This window comes from Ruditapes philippinarum, unplaced genomic scaffold, assembly GCF_026571515.1.
Source record: "Ruditapes philippinarum isolate M1 unplaced genomic scaffold, ASM2657151v2 ctg17012_1_1_1_1, whole genome shotgun sequence".
In the NCBI taxonomy this organism is placed as follows: Eukaryota; Metazoa; Mollusca; class Bivalvia; order Venerida; family Veneridae; genus Ruditapes; species Ruditapes philippinarum.
Genome location: NW_026863100.1, coordinates 1 through 16565, shown reverse-complemented (window position 1 = coordinate 16565; position 16565 = coordinate 1). Strand labels below are relative to the sequence as shown.

General features: G+C 32.3%; 1 protein-coding gene across 1 annotated transcript; it reads right to left on the bottom strand.

Moving 5' to 3' along the window:
- Positions 1 to 2137: 2137 nt before the first annotated feature.
- Positions 2138 to 4412, bottom strand: LOC132721142 (uncharacterized). Its single transcript, XM_060705397.1, has one exon. It carries the CDS (start codon positions 4376 to 4378, stop codon positions 2390 to 2392), a length of 1989 nt encoding a protein of 662 aa, XP_060561380.1. The 5' UTR covers positions 4379 to 4412; the 3' UTR covers positions 2138 to 2389.
- Positions 4413 to 16565: the final 12153 nt, after the last annotated feature.

The window sequence follows — 16565 nt, the reverse complement described above, 5'->3', positions numbered from 1 at the left end:
CTGTATCTCCACAAATCTGCTAGACAGAAGGTTATAGTGCTTACTAGAACTTAACATACACATTCTTTATCAGAAGCAACAAATGAACACACCTTTGTTAACTGATGTGTTAACGCTGCTGGACATGCGATTCCTCCTATGATACTATAACCTATAACCTTCTATAAGAGTTAACTGACCTTGAACTTTAACTGACTGACCGTCAAATTCAAATTATTGAATTTTTTTATTTATGTATGGATGTGATTTATATTTGGAAAGACAAGACATGGAAGCAACAAACATATTGACATTGACCTTTAATTAATCTTCAACGTGTGTCTGTGTTATAGAGATTATAATTATGGTGAACTTAGAAAATCTTCTTGTTAAAAACCACTAGTCCAAGTTCAAACAAACTTGCCAAGATCCTTGGGTATATGGCTTTTAAGGTTATTCAGAGAACTTGATTCCATGCAAAAATCTTCTTGTAATTGCAATCAAAAGGAATTACAAGAAAGATTTAAAAAGTTTCTTGTCAAGAACCACAAGGCCAAGAGCTTAGAAATTTTGCATAAGACATTATGTGGTTGACCTCTACCAAGATTTTTTCTAATTATAGGCCTGAGGTCAATGTGATTTCCTACTACATGTATGTATATTATTGTAAAAATGTTAAAAATCTTTGTTTTAAACTACAAGGGCTAGATCTCAGATAAGTAGCATGAAACATTGTCTAGTGAACCCCAATCAAGATGACTCAAATTACAGTTTGGTGTCAAAGTTGGCCCTGCCTTAGAGGTCCTGGCTTCTCTTCAAACCATAGTTAAATAATGTGCGGGAAACAACTTGCAGTGGAATGTATTTTGGACAAAGATTCAATTGCAGGAAGTTGGTCTAAAGGTCATGACCTTTAGTTAAAGAGATATTTGCTTTGCAGGGATATTTATGAAATGATTTGAGCACATCATCAGGGCATGATGATACACACCATGTATAAAATAATGGTTGTAAATTGTTAATGTTTTTAAGGTTTTCAGAAATATATATAAATGCTTAATTGAAAAGATAGTATCTAAGAAAAATAAGTGTAACTGTTAATACATTTTTCTGTTCCTACTGTTTCGTGTTGCATTAATGCAGTGGCATAGCATTTTCATTTTTCACTTGTTCTCAAAGTTTATTTTACTCATTTGGAGGTATGCTGCATTAAAATAATAAATTACTGGTATAAATAAATAATGTAACTTGTAGAGGGAACTGGCATTAACATAAATTATAATATTGCAAGTTTGTGACATTGCTAAACATTGGATAATCGTGACGTTTATATAGTTTTACATGCACGGCTGCTGTTGATTTATGAAGTTAAAAACAGCCATACAATGTACGTGCTTGAATCAAAAGCCTCCAAACGTTACATGTGTATTTGTGTAACAATTTATAGTGTTATTCGTCAAATACTTTAGAGCACAATGCGTTTGATAGAAAATTTACTGCTTATTGTATCCATCTTGCAGAGAAAATTTGTTTGACAAATTTGAAATATTTTTCTTTAGTTTCAACATAAATGCACTATTTCCAGCCAACATAAAACTGTTTTTGGCATAGGTACCCCATACAACCATAAAAGGGACCTTTTCTCTTACCTACCCTAAATGCAGCTGAATATACATTGTATGACAGGGAGTTTGCATTTAATATTTGTTGTTGGAGAACCTTTTATTGCTTGTATAATTGTATATAATGAAGCTCCTTTTGCTTCTGTTTTATTTCTCTTAAGGTAAGTTTTTCAGTGTTCGTTTATTTTTTTTCCAAATTATAATACTGTAACAAAATTGGTTCAGTTGTTGTAATTTATTTATCCAAGCAAAGTATACATTATATTTATCTCAATTTTCAATCACAATACAAGAAAGATTTGATATTAAAGAATTAATTTTTACGCGCAAATGTCATACAAATTTGAAGAAATAGGATCTGAATAGCTATATAAAATAACTAGCAAATTAAATTTATTCAAAGATTTTCTGTTTAATACATTAAGATAGAAATATCTGTGCTTAAAATCTGTGCTTAAAACATTATAAAATCTTTCAGGAATATTGTTATATGGAAAATATTATACATGTAAATAATCTTTTACAAAACAGTATATGTATATGGTCAAAAAAGCATGTATATACAACAAACAACATAAAAAGAAAACATGTATAAAATCGTGTTAACAGTTACAATACATCAAACAACCTTATATTCAAACGCTTGACGTTTGCTTTATCTCTTTCAAATATGGAATTATAGATTCAATTATAGACAGATTGAATTTTATGTACTTTTTATGACCTTGAATTTATCAATACCGAAAGGAGTGTCGCAATATGAATCTTCGCAGCATTGTTTCGCCCTCTTACATTAAGTGACATCTGTAACACTGTAAAGAATCTCCGGCTCTACCTTCTTGTATCATGCACTTTCCAAGAATATTTAGAGCTGTTTCCCGATGTCCTAGGTGTGGTTCCTCTTTTATTGTTCTTACAAGTTTGAAAAGAGCAGCTTGTTTTTCGTCATGTCTCCCTAGATGGTTGTTAACCTTGTATTGTAAAAAGTAGAGATAAGGGAGGGAATCCACCACAGCATAATCCATCCATCTCTTGTCTCTTTCTGTACGACATATTCTCTCCTCTTGTGTAGATCTTTGTATTTCATATCTCAGTTCAGTTGGTACACAGTGAATTTCACATGGCAGAAATGTAACACAAAATGCTGTTATATACTGTAAGACTTCTTCATTATGGTTATCACATAATTCATGGAATCTTTGCTTTAATGTTTTCCTCTCAAATAGATAACAATTACAGACAGGCTCAACAATTTGCAGATCATATCTTCTTTCTATCTCACTGAGTACTACGTCAGCTTTTTGTATTTCTTGAACACGGAATAAGATTGAGGCAAGTTTCAGTCTACTTGATGCAACATCCGTATTCAGACCAAGAGAGATGAGCTTTAGGGTATCTATTGATACAGTGTTGTACTGATTTATGTTGATGGAAGCCAATACAGATCCAAGTGTTGTACAATACAATGGTGTAATAAGAAGACTGGCTGTCTTATCCAATCCTTCATATCGACAATTGAATATCTTTGATATATTGTTCTTAAATATTTCTACAGCTACATTAGGACTTCTGTCCTCATGAAGATAATAAGTATCTAACAGTTTCACAGATATTCTTATAGCGAGATTAAATAATAGTTCTCCTGAAATAATGTGACTTGACTTGATTAAAGATCTGTTATAAAACTTGAGACGAAGCCTTGAACCAAGATCATCATATTTGATCCCAAGTACTTTAAGTAGTGCCTCTCCTTCATTGCTGACAATCTTGTTGACTTCTTCCCGGAGATAGGGTTTGTTTTCAGATGAAATCTTACCTCTCATTAAATTGTTCCCAGGAATGATAAAATGTGGACAATTTTCACTAATGATATTGTTGTACAGCAGATAAAAACACTGTGAGAGACAAGAAAGTAAGTTATTTTCTCTCCAGATGCTAGAATGTGTATTGGCAATACAGTGGAAGAGTACAGTTTTGCACATAAAACTTGAAATAACATCTTCAAACCGTGGATTAATATATGTTTTTATAAGCATTTTCATCAAGACATAACAGCGAATTTGTGTAATGTTCAAGTTAAACATTAACAACCTTTCTGAAAAAGATGTTGATATTCTCCATTCAAGTTGCTCATGTTCACTGCCCCTACATCCAACACCAACAAGTAAGCATCCAGTTCTGCTGCAAAGGTGTTTAATTTCATCAGATGGCCAGTGCCCTTCGCATTGTTGATCCAACCATTGTCTAGCTTGTAGTGGCCATGTGGTACATTTTAGAGCTAAAACATTATCTTTATCAAGGAAGCCTGGTCGATTTTTTTGTTCACCTGCTGGCCCATGTATTTTTATACCATATCTTGCACATAAAGATCTTAAAGGGTTCTTATAAAATAATTTTCCTGTTTTGTCTTTGACAAAGTTTCCATCAGATTCACCGTAACGAGGAAGAGGAGCATCAGGTCTTACCACCTGAAGTAAACAATATCCCGGAGATACAGAATCATCTTCAGTCATCAATAGATTAAATACACCAAGTTTCCAATCACTCCAGTCTTGTATCACAGGGAGTACATTTATGCAAGCAAGTGTATCTAAGTCTGAATTCATTCCTGGTGTTGTTGTACCTTCTGATTGACTCCCAAAATTGAATATTAAAGAATCACGCGCCGATTGATTATCTATATTTGCTATTGATTCTGTCAGAAGCCATGTTCTTCTCCTCTTCAGCACTATCCTCTCATCAACACCTATATCAGCCAGAACCTCTGATAATTTCATCGATACGGTCTGGGTGTAATTTGGGACGTGATACATTCTGAAAAATATAAATTTTAAACATATTAAATTATGAATTTTCATAAAACATTGACAAATTTTCGTTTTTAAGATTCCAACAATCAGATGATGATTGTTTATTGTTAAACAACTCTTGTTTTCTAACTATACAATTTATAGTAGTTAATCTGATACAAAAATTTAAATAAATTTTAATAAACACTAGTAAATAGTAAAGACACATGAAAGAATTATCATTAAATAATTACTTTTGTGTATATCTGCAGTAGATTTAGATCACGAAGTCACCACAGATTTTCCTTATTTTAAAGCACATAAATTTTTGAGAAATTTTCCAGTTGTTCATAGTCTAGGATGTTAGGTTTTCTGAAATGATTTTTATTACCTCTTTCGTTTTTAATTTTACAAAGATAGCTCTGTCCTGCTATCACTTTATTATCTGACATTTGTTATCTCACTTTGATTACTCTTGTATTTAAGTCATTCAAAACTGTACTAGAGTTATGCATCCTACCGTGCCATAATAATCAGAAGAAAAAGTAGTTAGTATAGTTATTTTGTATGAACATTTTTATCATGCACACGGGCAAATAGTTATTGAACCGTCCATCCGTCTGTCAGTCTTTCCGTCCAAACAAAAAAAAGCTGGGTCCTGTGCCCTTTTTAAATAAATTTTAATAAACTCTGGTCAGAAGTATTTAATAATCATTTAATAATTACGTTTTTTACAACTGCAGCGAATAAGATCATAAAGTCAATAGATTAACAATATTTCCAAGCAAATAAAAAAAAATTGTGAAAATTTCTAGGATTTTTTTTCTGAAATGATTTTACTTCCTCTTATATCTGCTATCACATTATATTTGACATTTGTTATCTCCCTTTGATGACAAGGTATTTGTACAAGGCAAATTGTTGTTTTCTTTTCTTCACAAATAAATTCTGGTGTGTCTTTATTAGTTGAATATGTTTTGAATTATAGCTGTGATTCAGATTACCAAATACGATTATACGTATATGATTAATGTTGTATTTACGTCATTCAAAATTGTACTAGATTTATGCTTATTGTATGTTAATCCAATAGTGTCACAACAATCAGATGAAAAAGTAGTTAGTTGGTTACATTTTCTATCATGCCCACGGGCATATAATAATTGAACCGTCCATCTGTTTAAGTTTGAGTGGATTTTGGGGTCACTGGGTTCAAAGTCAAGGTTATGCATATTTATACATAATCGATACATTTTATTTGTAGGTTGAGTATTTTGCAACTTTATCAAATAGCAATGACATGCCAACTAACATTTTTCACAAAAATAAAACATAATAGCTTTGAATCTTGTATTTTGATATTAGAATGTTCATACACCCAAAGGTTACTAGAAAGCGGCGCTCGTCCATTCAATTGTCTGTATGCATACGCCCGTGTGTTCGTGTTAGCCACATCGATGTCTGCTCAATAATTTTATACCTACCTATTAGGTGGTGTCTTCATACTTATAAGACGAAGGTCGTACCCATGCTGATTTTTAATTCAAAATCTCTTGTGTAAAATCCTTATCCGCATGAATCTTGAGATTTTGACGAGGAAAAAATCTGGAAAAAGCCTGTGTTTTTTTTAAACTTTACAGGGACATAACCAATGATCAGAAGATGACCGATATTGATTAAGGTTTCAAGGTCTAAGTCACACGGACACTTCAAGAAAAATCCTTTTGCACTAAAGACATACCCCTAGATTTGAGAAAAAATATATAGAATAATAAATGAGTTGAGTAATAAAGTCAAAGATTAGGGTCACATTGCCAGTTAATATAAAGTCATTGTCCGCTCAATAACCTGAGAAAGAAGAAGACAAGATTTGGGAAACTTTGGGAAACTGCTTTGGAAACATGGCAAGATGATGAAACCATTTCCTGTTTAGGTCATAAAGTCAATGAAACAGTGCCACTTGTGTAGAATCTGGTCTTATCGGGAATTTGTTCTGGTTGTTTTCTTTCATTTTTCATAATACTCACGACAGAACTTACTTTGGGCGTACAACGTTTTAACAAGTGGACCTCTTGTTTTTAGATGAAGTCCATGCAAATTGAGTGACCCTTAAGGTTCAGCAATTTAAAACCTTGGGAGTATCGTTTTTGTAACTTGTTGACATTTAACATTTAACACTAAGCAATACCTCATGAAAATATATGACTTTAAATCTTTTCGTGTACGAGATATGTGTTTTGTCTAACCGGACTTTAGTATTTTAGAGTATATACTCATTTTCTTTGTGCATTAGATTTGAACTTTCTATGTCTATCTAAGAGTATATATAAATGAACAGATAAAAGTAAAAAAAGTTTACATTTTGTTTTCATTTTTAAATTAACGATAAATAACTCACGTGATCCAATGAAATTCCTGTAAATATGCATCGGAATTAATCTCTTACTTTAATTAATAACCATAGTGGTGCATTTTTAGGCAGATTTATAGTTTATTCCAAACTTTTTCCAGCATCAACTGTTGGGCAATCAATATTATAACTGACAATCTTTTGAAATATAAAATCAATATAGGCTTAGCTATACGTGACTGTGCAAAAATAAGCATAACTTTGATAACTTCGGAATGTTAAGAGATTTGATAAGAAAGCCTGATAGTGTGAAATAAAAAATATAAATACATTTGTACAAAGGCGTTATGATGCGGATAAAAGCGTTGTTACGCGAATCAAAAGGCGTAATTACGCACATCAAAAGGCGTAATTACGCGAAAAAAAGGCGTAGCAACACAAATAAAGGCAAAGTAACGCGAATATTGGTGTTACAACGCGAATTGAAAGGCATAATTACGCGAATCAAAAAGCATAATAACTTACTGTAATTTATTGCTCAAATATAAACAAGTATAGAGTAATACCATATATATTTACTATAACTATCATTCCATTTGCGCAGTAATAATGCAAACAATTTTTATACACTAATGAAGACTCTTTGATATTTGCCAATCTAAGGTTACTTGGAGACTTATAGGTCAATATTATGTTTCCTTTCTCACGTTACTAGGCAATTTGATTAGTATAAATATGATATTAAGTTCGCATTATAATGCGTTTAAATTTGCGTTATTACGCCTTTTGTTTCGAGTTATAATGCCTTTATTTGCGTTATTACGCCTTTTGATTCGCGTAATTATGCCTGTCAATTCGTGTTATAACGCCTATATTCGTGTTACTTCGCCTTTATTTGCGTTGCTACGCGTAATTACTCCTTTTCATTCGCGTAACAACGCCTTTATTCACGTTATAACGCCTTTATTATTTATTCTTTTCTATTTGACACTTTTAGGCTTTCGTACTATCCAGTCGTGCAGGAGGAATTTCTTTTTAAAGAAAATATGGAAATGATTTGTATTGGCCAATCACAAAGGCTCTTATTTTAGGACCTTATGGCCATGTGAGCTTAAACCCTGACAACATTAATTTGATTTTTTTACCCTTTAAAGCAGCACGCCTCAAGATTCATGCTAATTTTCATGAAAATTTTGAAAATGTGTTTAAACGTATTATTTAGTGAAATAACCAAAAGGAAGCAATTTACACATGATCAATTGCAGTTACAACCCACGTAATGTCGGAAAAGAAGACAGAATATGCAAAAATTGCCCTTATTGCGTTAGTAACGCAGTAGAAATATAGTTATAAATACGGAAAATCAGTCATTAATCGTACATAACATGTAAATTATTACTTGAATCTTGTATACTTTTACTTTTCCAAAAATCTTAGTACATTTTTCTCAAGTTTGATTATATTGAAATATTTTCGATCATCTGGAGGCATGCAGCTTTAAACTACATGTTTTATAGTTTTCCATATATCTGGGCATATAAATCAGAATTGTTTAATCAATAGTCGTTATCGACAGCCAATCTTCCCCGTTCCTCCGTTGTTATCGCTATGTTAATATAAACGTTTTTATATTTGTACTTAATTTAACAAATTGTGACAAATATTTCAAGTAGAAGCTACAGGGTTATCTAAAAAGGTTGTGATAACAAAACATGTCTATCATAACCTGTGTTAAAGGCACATAGTGCCGAAGAAAAATTTTTATTTTGATTTCTTAAAAGTCTTTTTTAAGGGTATGCTGTTATAATGCCCAAGGTACTTTTTTACCAGAACAATACTTTACTTCTGTTTGTTTGTGTTTTTGTTGCGTTTTTGTTTATTTGCTTTTTTGGCAAAATTAAAGTTATAGTGGCCAAGTGTTTTGTATGTTTGTATGGAAATAAAAATATTGCTTTGGTTATATTTCATTTTGCTACTTTTATGACTTACTAGTATAATATTACATCAAGTGCTTCTTGCCTCAAATGATGAGTATTTTACATGCTTTTTAACAATCACTTATACGTTATAGAACCCATGTTTGTCATTTCTAATGCAGGAAAAAATGAGGCCAAATGAACCTTTAAAGATTTTTCTTTAGTAAAACATTGATCAATATATGAGCCACTGACATAGCAGTTTTAAAGACATATAATCCTCAAATAAACAGCAAAGATATTAGTAACGGTTGGAAAAGATCTAAATTAATACTGTAATCTGAATATATTTTTTGAAGTGTTAAAAGTACGAATTCATTTTTCATCGGACATAAAAAAGAAAAACAACGATGGAAAAACTATACAATTTTAATGATATAAACTAACAGATACTGTAAGCTGAAAACAAGTAAAATACCTTTACTTTAAAGGTGATAATGTTTGTACTTATAGTAAAGGAAGATCTGGACCAAATAACAAAGTGTATGCATGATATCAAAACCTGTTTACAGACTGTCCGTCAACATGTTACTGTACAACAAAGGAGCCTTGCTGATTTAAGTGGAGACAGATCAAAAATAAAATGTGACAAGGTTATTTTTCTATTGTCTACAAAATCGGCAAGTATTCGCATGGCAAGAACAGAATGGATTGCCAAACTGAAAAAGATTCGTCACAGTTCAGACTATATAATAATCACATTTGGGACAACGAATCAGAGAGCACTTGAAAACGCCCATAGAGCAAAAGAACACAAACCTGAAATAGTTAATGATAATGTTATTAAAAATAAAAAGGAGAAAACAAAGAAACCTCGAGAAGCTACAAAATTGCCAAAAGTTACAGATGAAGAAGATTTTCTCCAGGATACTGTTGGAAAAGCATTAGTCGGGGTGGTAAAGTTTAAAAATGAAAGAACACATGCAGTCCTTGAAATGTCTGATGATAACGCTTATAAACACGAAAATAGACACAAACAAGTGATGAAGGACAATGTCCTTACTATTATAGATAATGAAGATACTGAAACTCTGATTAGAGAAATTGAAGAGGCAACTGAAGAAATTACAGATGAATTCATTTCAGATAGAGGAAAGCAACCTAAATCTAGAGGTAAAACAAAAGGTAAAGGTCGTAAAGGAAGAAGGAAAGGTAAAAAGACGATTAAAACTATCATTGAGGATGACATTGAACAAAATGAAGCTGAAGATAAAGTTGATGAAATTGAAGATAAGGGTGAAGAAAGAGCCAATGAAGTAGGTGTAGAGATTGAAGAAGAAGGTAAGGAAATTGAAGTACCTCAGACAGGAAAAGAAGAAGAAAAAAAGTCAGTATCTGAAGATAAAGTAACTACTTTAGAAGAAGCTTGTGGCAAACTTGACAAAAAGGATACGTTTGCTAATGAAATTGAAATAAAAACTGAAGAGATGGTCAATTATCAAGTAATGGAAGCAAATGAAAGGATTGGAAATAACGAAAAAGATACTAAAGATAAAACAAAAGAAAAAGAATGTAAAGCTGAAAATGAATTACACATAGTAGAAAGAGATGTGAAAGCAAAGCAAATTGATCAAGCAAAGAGCTCGCAAGTGGCCTCTCTTTTCCAAGCTAGGCCAACCACTTCTTCGGATTCCCCTGATAGAGAAGAAGATGAAGACAAAAAATTCGTCCACAACTGTAACCATATAGACATTTCAAATTTTGAGAAGGAATTGTTCAAGTGGTGGCCAAGCATTCTGGTGTTTCTCTTTGGTAAGGCAAACATGGGTAGATGGGTGAATGAGGAAATGGTACCAACAAAACATATTTACTGTCTCCATCATTTTCCAGATCTCAAAGAATCAGTTCATCCTTTAACAAGGCAAGTACTGAACATGTTACGGACATTCGGCGCACGTAAAACTCACAGTCATGAAGAAAACAAACAGTGTTGTTTACTCCTTTGCAAAGACGCAGGGACACACCTCCCTATAGGTCCAAAATCACAACTTGTAAAGTCGGCAAAAGATGTGCATGTATTTGCTATAGCTCTGCAGGGATCAAATTTTTCAGGAGATCTTACTACTAGCGCTGACAGATGCTTCTCTAAGCATAATCTCATGAATCTGATTCTCGTCTTGCTAACGGAACTGAGCTTGATCAATGCACAGATGAAACATAATGTGAAGGAATATCAAAAGTCAGCAGTACACATACCGGCATTGTTGTATTACTTCGTAGCTCATTTGGTGTTTCTGTTCAATATTCCAGCCTTGCTGATACACCTTGCTACGTCAATGGTTTATATGTGGCCTCTATTTATAGTTCTTTCACCAGAAGACACGAAAAAGAAAGTCAAATACATGAATAACGGAATCATAATAAGTGCAATAGTAGCTATCTTGACTGTGATACTAACAGAAATATGGCTATATCCAGACTTCGTTCAAATATCTGTTTCAATTTCTTTATATTTGTCAATATGGCAGATTGGGGTTGGAATGACTCTTCAAGATAAGTGCAATTACAAGTATGGTATATTCTCAATACCGTCTGAACTGCTCATGAAAGTTTGAATTCCTTAAGCATTTCAATAAGGATATTGAATCTTTTCAAAAAAAAATCTTCTTAAACAAGGATAAAGAAACGTTCCAAACATGGACATAGAAAACCCATTTAAAAAGAAAACAAATAACAAATGCCTCTTTAATAAGGACACAGAAAACTCTTTAATTTGGACAAAAGTGTTCTTGATATACATGTTTACCAAAACAATTTTTCTACATTAATTTGTATATTAAATTACAAGCATTTTGGTTTGGCTTAAAGTTTAGCCCACCTGATCATTGTAAAGTGTTCAAATGCTAGCTGTCAGGATTGATAATTCCTTACCACTAAAGGTCACAGTATTTTCATGAAACGAACTCAAATGTTATCTTTAGTAAAATATATGAAAATAACATGAGTAACAATCTTGAGGTCATTGGTATTACTAGTATAAACCAAACAGCTTTATCTGATGTTTTAAATATGACAGACTGTTATCTTTAGAATGTTCAAACCTGAATAATCTAGAGTTTAATCACAAGTTTAGTAAGTCAAAGCTCAGTGAAATTGCTTAATCATCTAAACACATTATTTTAAAGTCTACATTAAACTCGCTTTAAATGTCTGCCTTAATTATGTCAACGTATGTCAATTTCATTCAGCAGTATGAAAGGAAAACATTGTCAATGCCATGGTAAACAAAACATTTGTGAATTAAGATTGTGTTTTAACCAGTTTCTGGACAACAAAGAAAGGGAACATTGGCAACAAAAACTGTGTTAAATCCCTAGACGCCACGATCTTCAGTCATATTTCTCGAGTTGGAGATTATCAACAATCAAAAATGAATCAACTTGGCTCAAAAACTAGGTCACAGGACAGTTTGTTAGAGAATTAAATTTGCTCTTACAACAAATAGATGTATTTTTCTATCATGTGTGCCGTTTTCGTTGTTGTTGTTTTTTTTTGTTTTTTAGCTCACCTGAGCTTGCTCAGGGTAAGCTTTTAGGATCGTTGAATGTCCGTCGGACGTCGTCCGTTCACATTTGTTCGTTAACACTCTAGCGGTCACATTTTTGCCTCAATCATCATCAAACTTTGTCTGGATGCTTGTCTAGATAATTGCTTGGATAAACTTGAACATGGGTCATCTCGGATGAAAAACTAGATCACAGCAGCTAAAAGTAAAAAAAAAATCTTGTTCAAACTTTAGTGGCGGCTACTGTTTTGATCTAAATATCCTGAAAAATTGTCTGAAAGTTTTTTTTTTTGGATGATTTCTAGGTCAAATTTGAATATGGGTCACCTGGGGTCAAAAACTAGGTCACACTGCCCAAATATGGAAAAACCTTATTAACACACCAGTGGTCACATTTTTGACTCAGTCATGCTCGGATAAGTTCGATCATGGGTCATCTCGGATGAAAAAATAGGTCACAGGAGCTAAAACTAGAAAAATCAGATGAGCGATCTAGGGCCATCTTGGCCCTCTTGTTTGTTTTTTCTTTTTTTTCTTACCTGTTAAAATTGATTTTCAAATAAATTTCATTATGGATTTACTTTGTGCGTGTTTAGGTTTGTTAACATTCGCCAACGGAAAATTACCATATTACCTCATTCTTACGTATGTGTATAAAAATAGTCTTACGTATGTGTTTAAAATCACGAGATATTTACCTTAAGTTTAAAATACTTGTGCGATGGCTTTCAAAATTACACTATTATCTTGAACAGTTTTAAACAAACAAAAGTATAATGTATGTCAAAAAATTACTGCTCTTCTATAATGCATTATACATATAATACATTATAAAGTTGAACTGTTCAAGATAATATATACACTTCAAACTGTAAATTCTTCTTCACAATCAAAATGGGATCCAAGTTCAAAAAGCAACAAGCAGGTACATGTAAGGTGAAAAACACTTCCCGTTTCAACTAATTATTTTGTTATTTTCTAAAAACCCAAGGTTTTTGCCTCAAATGTAAAAACATTTTAAGATATATACAAAAGGGACTTCATGATGTTTTTTGATATAACAGGACTGCAAATTATTTTTCGTGTTAATGAAAGTCAAGAACAATAAATTGAGTTAAATCATTTGCTATCTCTGTTTGTCCAAAATAATCATTATAGATTTGTATAAATAAACAGAAACGATTATCTTTTTCACTATGTTACTATGGCAATTTTTGGACAAACTTGACATCGCTGTCAAGCAACCTTCCATGATTTGCACAATTGAACTGTCCCTGAGATGTAGAAGAATATATTCTAAATAAACAGGTTTATAAACAATATCAAGAAATTCATAAACATTAGCGCCAATTTGTCACAAGTGCCTACTCTCATAATAGTGAGCATTAACATTAAACTCCCACAATTAATTATGACTAAATGATAATACTAACATTTTCTGATCTGGCCTTGAGTCTCTGGATGTGATCTTGGCCTGGCTGGCCAAAGGGACCTGAACTTTACTTACAACGATTTGCCTTACAGTGTTGAAAATTCATACCATCTTATACAACTATCAATTGTTTGTATGTTAATAAGTAGTATCGCTTCGAACCAGTATTTTCTTTTGACCTAAAGGTTTGACCTTTAAAACCTGCTTCATGTATGCACCACTACGTCTCTTGATGGTTAACATTTATGTCAAGTAATACTTAGGTCCCTATATGCATGTAGAAGATATGCTCCGGACAAAATCTTTACATTCAATCGTCTTCAGTGACATGTACCTGCATATATTGACCTGAATTATGCTGAAAATACTCAGTCTCATGATGATGAACATTTGTATGAAGTATACTATACTAATTCGTGCATGCAGAAGGTATGATCCGGACAAGATCTAGACCTTTCATCATCTCTAGTGACCTTTTCTTTGCAAGTTTGCATATACTGACCTAAATTATGCTGGAATGAAAAGAATGCTAATAAACCAATCTTTAACCACATGACCTAAGTAACGAGCAAGTGATAATCCTTTGTTTCATATCATGACAGGATAACACAAAACAGCAAGTACATGAAGGCGACACACCAAAGTCTCAAAAGAAGTGAAGAGGAAATTTTAGGGATCTTGAGGATTTAGTTTCTTTGGGTTATGTGTCAGTTTTGTCATATACTGACAAGCAATTACATATTATAGCGTTTCTTCATTCTGAACATCTTAGTAATACTTTGGCTATAAACTGTTATTTCAAACTACATGTAACTTGTTTAAGAAAATTATAATCCTTCCAAATGTTTCTTATAATCGATAACGATATTGATCTTGAAATAAAAGTTGAAAACATCTATCTATTTCATTTCAAAAGCAATGAAAACAAAATAAGGGTCATTTTAACCTTGGTCTTCTTGTATTTAACTTTTGAGCACATGGCCATTATAAAACGAAATTAGTCTATTTTTCTTAACCTTAAACCATGAATTGTAACAAATCAAACAAGATGCGAACAGGAAGGCTATAATGGCATTTGATCACTCACCCGAGATGCATCACTGGAAAAGTTCACAAGTCTTCAATTCAGTAGCAAGTATTTAGTTAAGATTGGGTGAGCCATTTTTACCCCATCTGCGAACTAAGGGAATGTTACATGGCAAGTATATAAGTTCTTCATACAAGAACATTTGAATATATTTAAATAGATCAATCTATGTGAACAATGTATTCCAAGTCGCATGATTTATATTACCTTTTAAAGCAGCATGCTTATTCTCATGAAAAATTTGAAAATGTGTTTAAAAGTATTATTAAGTGAAATAACCAAAAGGAAGCAATTTACACATTCTCAATTGCACTTGTAATCCACGTAAATTACTAAACAGAGCACAAAAAGTGCAAAAATAACCCTTTACTGCGTAAGTAACGCAGTAGAAATATAGTTATAAATACTGAAAAATCAGTCATTAATCACACATAACATGTAAATTATTACTTGAATCTTGAATATTTTTACTGTTCCTAAAATCTTAGTACATTTTTCTCAAGTTTGATTTTATTGATTTATTTTCGCTCATCTGGAGGCATGCAGCTTTAACATTTTACTAGAAACAATTGTCATACACAAGGAATGCCACACACTAGCTTCCCATGCACCGGATCATAAAGTTCAGATAAGAATTTGTTCACATGGAGTCCATGTGCATAAATTGACCCAAATAATCGGCCAGTTCTAACCTTAGATGCATGATTTCTAAAACTAGAGAAAACACTCTGTTGCGATGCATTAAAATATCTGGACTTAAAAATCTTGTTGTTTTTAACAATGTAGATCTATTTTTTACAAGATATTTTTTGCATTCGATTTTACTTGAAATTAATAAATTTAAACTATCTATCCACTTGACTTTGTCAACCATAGAAATTTCTATGTAGTTTTATCAAAACCCATCAAGTTGTTAATATGGAGATGGTTCTTTATACAGGTAATAAAAAGGCTTACAAACGTCCAATCTCCCTTATCAGTTATAACTGTTCTGTGAACCATTTTACCTATATATAGTTTTTTCTACATCTATGTATTGAGCAAAAATAAATAGAAATCGAATTTATAAGTTGATATCTGAATTAAATTAAACAAATTTTGATAAATACGTCATTTGAAGCTGAAGGGTTATCTAATAAATGTTAAGAAAACAAATAAGCAATCCATGATAAGCTTTGTATGATAAGTTTTCTTGCGTAATTAGTTACTGATACAAATACCAAATTTGACATATCAGTTTACGTTGAATAAATACCAGCTTAATTTCAGGCTGGCGTAATCGATACATGCTATCACACTTATAAAAAACAAGATATTCAAATTTAGGTTCCATTTAACACGAAACAATGTTAATGGTGAAGTGAAAACTGTAGGCTGGTTATAGATATATACTAACAATTCGGGGGGAAAAGGATAGTATCTGTTGAAAAAGTGAAGATGTTTGTACTTATCGTGAAGGAAGATCAGGACCAAATAACAAAGTGTATGCATGGAATCAAAGCCTGTTTACAGACTGTCCGTCCACATGTCACTGTTCAACATAGGAGCCTTGCTGATCTAAGTGGGGACAGGTCGAAAATAAAATGTGACAAAGTAATTTTTCTATTGTCGACAAAATCTGCAAGTTTTGACATTGCACAAACAGAATGGATTGCCAAACTGCAAAAGACTCGCCATAGTTCCGGCTATATAATAATCAAATTTGGAAACACTAATAAAGAAACATTGGAAAACTCTATGAAGACAAAAGAACACAAAACTGAAACGATAACTGATAACGAAAACAAAATTGAAAATAAAAAGGAGAAAAGCGAGAAAATTCTAG